The following is a 7,232-nucleotide window of genomic DNA, read 5'->3' on the forward strand; positions in this document are numbered from 1 at the left end:
TTCATAAACTTTTCACAACATAGTCATGTAGCATATCAAAAGGTAGCTTATGATGCATGATGTAGAAATAACCAATGGCATATAATATGCCTCTAATTTCAATTTGAACGCATAAAATATGACATAATCATATAAATTGATCAAATATAATCTTTCCTTCATCGGACACCAACATTGTAAGTATTGGTCTGTATTAATGGAAATCATTTCTTCAATTAATGTATTCTCCCATTTCATAATATATACAGCCATGACACTTATGTAGGTAAGGTTAATGTGACCAGCAAAAAGTCACAGGCCTACCAGTGCAACCAGAATTGGCACACTAACACTCGTGTATGGTAATCAAATGACAAATAACATACACCCAAATCTGCAGTCAGTACAAACTGAATATATAAGTACATGAGTGGAAAATTATATTATAGTGAACAGAAAACTACAAATTACAAGTGGGGTATGCAAGTGCAATATGTGATGTGTAATAGTATATATATTTTAACTTTCACAACGATTGTTGGCTTGCTTCGACCACACATCCGTTTTGCGCTTACACATCGTTATTCATTTATGTCAAGATCGTTTAGTTGAGGATCAAAATCGGGTTTCAATCGAGAAGAGGTAGGTGTGATAAGTGGTGATCGACATGCCAATCATGCATAATTATGTTTACATTAAGTTTTGATCGATTGCATGCGATGGTACCGTAGCGATCGGCAAAGCAGGCGGGTGGGGTACAGCAAAGTATCCGGCCTTGTCATAATGTATTATACTGTTAAGCGTTTCGAGTCGGGGGTCATCTCAATTTGTTTATATATTTTTAACATCTTTAATCCTCGCAAAGACCTGAGGGCCTGTGACACAAGCCCCTGCACTGTGATTCTCCACGCTTGTCGTAAGAGGCAACTAGCGGGATCGGGTGTTTAGGTTCGACACATAGTTGCGTAGATTGATGCTCATGAAGTCAATCACTGGATTGTCAGGTACAGATTCAATTATTTACAGGCCACGGCCATATAGCTCTAATATTACTGAGTGCGGCGTTACACAGTAAAAACAAACAAACAAACAAATCGATTATGAACCAGGCAAAACGTTGAATAAATCTAAAATCAAAGATGCTTGTCACCGGGTCACGATGACACAATGAAACAACAGAGATTGACTATGTGATCAATTTTAACCGATTGTTGCATACTCCGGGTGTCGTACAACCAAAACATCGGGGCAGGGAAAGGGGATAATGATAAGAACACTTTAACAGATCAAACAACTGTTTTGCTTTAGAAGGATTAATTTCCAAATGTGCCAAAGTTATGTGACGATGTTTCCAAATGTGCCAAAGTTATGTGACGATGTTTCCAAATGTGCCATAATTGTGTGACGATGTTTCCAAATGTACCATAATTGTGTGACGATGTTTCCAAATGTGCCATAATTGTGTGACGATGTTTCCAAATGTGCCATAATTGTGTGACAATGTTTCCAAATGTGCCATAATTGTGTGACGATGTTTCCAAATGTGCCACAATTATGCGACGATGTTTCCAAATGTGCCATAATTGTGTGACGATGTTTCCAAATGTGCCATAATTGTGTAACGATGTTTCCAAATGTGCCATAATTGTGTGACGATGTTTCCAAATGTGCCATAATTGTGTGACGATGTTTCCAAATGTGCCATAATTGTGTGACGATGTTTCCAAATGTGCCATAATTATGCGACGATGTTTCCAAATGTGCCATAATTGTGTGACGATGTTTCCAAATGTGCCATAATTGTGTGACGATGTTTCCAAATGTGCCATAATTGTGTAACGATGTTTCCAAATGTGCCATAATTGTGTGACGATGTTTCCAAATGTGCCATAATTGTGTGACGATGTTTCCAAATGTGCCATAATTGTGTGACGATGTTTCCAAATGTGCCATAATTATGCGACGATGTTTCCAAATGTGCCATAATTGTGTGACGATGTTTCCAAATGTGCCATAATTGTGTGACGATGTTTCCAAATGTGCCATAATTGTGTGACGATGTTTCCAAATGTGCCATAATTATGTGACGATGTTTCCAAATGTGCCATAATTATGTGACGATGTTTCCAAATGTGCCAAAATTGTGTGACGATGTTTCAAAATGTGCTATAATTGTGTGACGATGTTTCCAAATGTGCCATAATTGTGTGACGATGTTTCCAAATGTGTCATAATTTGTGACGATGTTTCCAAATGTGCCATAATTATGCGACGATGTTTCCAAATGTGCCATAATTGTGTAACGATGTTTCCAAATGTGCCATAATTGTGTGACGATGTTTCCAAATGTGCCATAATTGTGTGACGATGTTTCCAAATGTGCCATAATTGTGTGACGATGTTTCCAAATGTGCCATAATTATGTGACGATGTTTCCAAATGTGCCATAATTGTGTGACGATGTTTCAGGGAGCTTTTATCGGTGGCTCGACTGCGCTGGTGCTCAATATGTACCTCAGTATTACTGGACAACTGTATGGCCACCATGCCCCTAAACTACATCCGGCGCCAACTTACGCATGCACAAATAGCAGTACATTGTATGACGGAACAACGTTTTTAATGTCCACTAATGGCAGCACCCAGCATGAACTGACTTCTGTGGTACCTCCACAAAGGTAGGAGGATACATTTTTGAAAAGCTCTTGTGCTGTTAAGCGGCATGAAGGAATTTTAGAAGTGTTTTTCTTGACATCTAATGAATGTTTACCTTGGCGTAAAATGAAGCTGAGAATGCTTCAGTGGACCAAGAGCTGACAATTCTATTGGATTACTGAACAGGTTAAAGCGCTGTCACGCTCACTCACTCACACACTTGATTGTCAGCAAATTGTTATTTTAGCTTGATTCTTACCACCTTTTTAGTCGTAGGATATATGTCATTATTAATGTATGGCTAGATTTGACTGAATTGCTAACGGCTGTAGGGATGGTGTAAATCCAGCTAGGGTCCATGCAGGAAGCAAATGTACTGTAAGTCCCCATGGTCCTTAGTATGGTGATCTACCTTCAGTTCTTGGCAATATATAGCCTGTTTTTTATATTGTATTGTCTTCTATAGTTAAAAGTTTTTAGTTTTTCATACTAGTTTTATATCTATATCTGTGATCCTCTTGTTATTTTACTGTCCTTCGGTGACAGGGTTATATAATTTGACGGGTTTTTTTTTTATTATTCAAATCCTCGTCACAATATGGCTGCAATATTGCCGATGTGACGTTAAATTTTAACTCACTCACTCACTCATTCTAATTTGATGTTATTACTAATGCAGGAATTTCAAACAAACAATTGTCTTGTGTTTATGAGAATTGTGGTATAAAGAAATTTAACATAGAACAGGAACAAGACGTTTATTCAGTATGATAAGCCACATAGCAAAGAGTACAATACACGCTGGTACACAAGTACAGGTGGGACAAATGTTACACTGTCTTAATATAATATTTATGATACATTAAACGATAAGGTTTTTTTCAAATTTTCAACATTTTTATGAACTTCAAATTATTTGATGCGAATAATGGATCAAATTTCTTTTGTATTATGATAACATTTATTGCACTTAAGTAAATCAGTATTGCCTTTGTTATTGTAACGAAACTGCTGATTAAACAGTTTGTGAGTGAGTGTGCTTAGTTTTACGCCGCACTCCGCAATATTCCCGCTATATGGCGGCGCTCTGTAGGTAATCGAGTCTGGACCAGACAAATCAGTGATCAACAGCATGAGCATCGATCTGCGCAACTGGGATATGATGACATGTGTCAACCAAGTCAGCGAGCCTGACCACCCGATCCCGTTAGTCGCCTCTTACGACAAGCATGGGTTACTGAAGATCAATATTCTAACCCGGACCTTCACGGGTTAGACAGTTTGTGGCTTACAGTCAGCCTGGTTCCGCTCACAGATGAAAGTTTTAGCCTGTATTTGGTACGATTATAGGTCTGTAGAACGCATTGTAGTAAAAGAAGTTACTCCCGCCAACTTTTTCGGCTTCACGGTAACATTGTTGCAGGAGGTGACTGAAACGATCGGACGATGCTGCTCGGTGACTTGGTTCAGAGCATGTCATCGTATCCTAGTTGCGTAGATCGAAGCGAATGAAGTCAATCACTAGACTTTCTGTACAGACCGCCGTCATAGTGTAGGATTGATGTTGATTACGTCTTTTAATAACAACCTAACCTAAGTTGTTATTGTCTAATCACAGTAAAACGGCGTCAACGTTTCACATGTACGACCTCTCCTACTGCTGGTACGGGACCACTGGCATGTTAATTGCTATCATTGTTGGAGTTGGGGTTTCATTAATAACAGGTTTGTAATGCACAGACAAGTTAACTAGAAACCTTTTGTACCTACACGAAAGCGTGAAAAAGGCAGGGCACAGGTTTTTATTATACATTAAAACAACATATTTCTAAAACCCAGTTGTATATAACATTGTTAAACAATAAATCTATAATTGAAACAGCATCAAATAATTAAAAGAAGTAATTTACAATAATAACTCAATACTTATTGTTATTATATGCTACCCCCTATGATATTTGTATTTCTGTAGATATATTATTTGAAAATGTTTTTCTAAACGCACGAGTGGCCAACCGAAATTCATACATGTATGTTTCCCAGTTTTAAAAGTGCTAGCTTATTCATACCTGATGTAGTTTGGTATATATTGATATAGAATGTTCTCTAGTGGCTTATACCTGGTACCTGTATATATTTTAATATAGAATGTTCTTAAAACCCAGGTCGCCGTGACCCCAGTACACTTGACCCGCAACTGGTATTCCCTGTCATCAGAAAACTGTGTAACTTGAGGTCAAACAGCGCAACTGCTGACGCCGAGAATTACAAAGAAGTTGCAGTAAGTGTCATCATCAGGGACAGAAAATATGCAGCGAAAATATGCATTCTGACGACAAATTGTTGTTTTAATCCTACATGTTGTGAAAGGAAATAGTTATTTAATTAATTCCGTTTGTGTCTTATGTCCGACACAAAATCTTAGTTCATGACTGTATGATTCCATAAAGTGTTCGACCAGATTTAACATAACATCATATTGTGACACTGAATGTCTTTTCAATTTTGTTTCAGATTCAGGGCGCGTCTAGTGAGGCGCACAAAGATATTGCATGCAAGACATCCTCTATAGAGACTCGTTTATAGGTTTTTGCTTGTGCATGTAGGCATAAAAAATATGTGTAATCTAAGTACAAAACAGACATATGGTATGTGTCATGTGGGGAGGTGAAATGCATGTACAATGACTGCTGGGTGACGTTGTCAGCTATAGCTCATCATTACTATTGACGTACGATACAATTCCCTATTTTGTTTATATGTGCTACTTACGGGTGTTGTCGGGTATAGCTCATCATTAATAATGACGTACGATACAAATCCCTATTTTGCTTATATGTGTTACCTACGGGTGTCTAAGATATGCTCACCTTTTCACGAACAACAGCCGTCCTACTATTTGACGGTGATTCCAAACGACTGCTCATGGTATACTCGTACAGTGGAATGTGCTTTTAAGTTGGTTGCCTTTGATTATCTCTTTTGTACTTTATCAAATATATACAAGTCAAAAGAAGGAATCGCTTTTATCGAAAATGTGCCAATTATTAGATGTTCTTCACACGAATAATACTTAAAACCTTGTTACCAAAAATGAGTGTCAAACTCTTTCAAATCTTTGTAGAAAGAAAATTTTGAATTAACGTCAACAGGTTTGTAAATGAGACACTAAATTCATGAAATCAGTAAAGAAACGCTCGACATCAATCGATAATCAACAAATTATATTAAAGCATTCATCTGTTTTGAGAAAGTGACTAAATTCTAACTTCTAAGAACGGATAACCCTGAAGTACGCAAAGACTCAAGATTTTACGAGCGCTTCATTCGTTTTGCTTCCCCAAGATAACCTACAATCTTTATGTGGTAAAAGCAAAGGTTATTTCTTGAGACAGTAAATGCCAAGAATGTGTGCTTACGGTAAATGTGGCAACTATGCGATGACACTTGCAATGCAAATCATTTGTTCACCAAATAACCGGGGTCGTTTGATAAACTTTCATAGGGAATTACATCCGACATCCCTCTTGTCACTGATATGTTCAAATGTCCGCGTTTGTGAAATCTTTACACAACTCAAAACTAACTCAAACTTAAACTCATATCTAATCTTGCTACATACACACGATCAAAAGTGCTACATCCCTCATACCACTGACATGGCAACAATACAGTTCTTTCTTTGTTAGCTAGCTGTTTCAGTTACCGGTGGCTTCCCTTTACAAAGTGATTATTTGGAGATGAACATTGTTTCATGAAAGAAGATGTTTAGGAGGCACTGATTTTACTCAGTGCAGAGTCATCTGAACTGTTGTGATGAAATTGTGTCTTAATGCTAACGTAAGGTCAATGATCACTGGTTTCAATGTTGTCCATGTGGAGTGGGTTTTAAGAAACTGATGGTCATGTTTGTTGTTAGATGAGAATAACAACACAAAACACCCATTGTTCAATGCGTTCTCGTTGTTCTTCTTCTCATCTGTGAGCATGTGCATCTACAAATATTCAAATTATGGGAGGCATGCGCACTATCAAGATAGTGTCAACTTCTTTCTGACTGAGGTGGTGACGGAAAGAGTGAATGAGTGAGTATGGTTTTACGCCACTTTTAGCAATATTCCAGCAATATCACAGCGGGGGACACCAGAAATGGGCTTTACACACATTGTGCTCATGTGGGGAATCGAACTCTGGCATGACAAGCGAACGCTTTAACCACTAGGCTACCCCACCTCCCCGACTTTATACATGTGAACTTCTTTATTTTGAGGAACACAACGTTTCCGACGTATATTCTTATTCCCTCATCCTATCACTGTTGTTTCACATATACGTATATAGCTATCTATTTCCTAGTTTCATTCAATATGATGGAGTAAGAATATACTCCTAAACGTTGAGTTCCTTTCTTCTGGGTCTCTACTTTGGTCATTAGCAAGGGAGTAACAACATTACAGTTAGTTAACTCCTTCTGAGTCTCTACCTTTGGTCACATTAGCAAGGACTAACAACATTTACAGTGGAGTTAACTCCTTCTGCAGTCTCTACCTTGGTCACATTAGCAAGGACTAACAACATTACAGTCAGAGTTAACTCCT

At 37.9% G+C, this 7,232-nt stretch overlaps 1 protein-coding gene across 1 annotated transcript; it reads left to right on the plus strand.

The window, feature by feature from the left end:
* Positions 1–2,266: 2,266 nt before the first annotated feature.
* LOC124269496 (sodium-dependent multivitamin transporter-like) lies at positions 2,267–6,582 on the plus strand. The gene is made up of 4 exons (XM_046704523.1): positions 2,267–2,657; positions 4,253–4,359; positions 4,800–4,915; positions 5,149–6,582. Exons 1-4 carry the CDS (start codon positions 2,419–2,421, stop codon positions 5,218–5,220), a joined length of 534 nt encoding a protein of 177 aa, XP_046560479.1. The 5' UTR covers positions 2,267–2,418; the 3' UTR covers positions 5,221–6,582.
* Positions 6,583–7,232: the final 650 nt, after the last annotated feature.

The sequence above is a fragment of the Haliotis rubra genome, unplaced genomic scaffold, assembly GCF_003918875.1.
Source record: "Haliotis rubra isolate DU_JTF1 unplaced genomic scaffold, ASM391887v1 Scf1014, whole genome shotgun sequence".
Lineage (NCBI taxonomy): Eukaryota > Metazoa > Mollusca > Gastropoda > Lepetellida > Haliotidae > Haliotis > Haliotis rubra.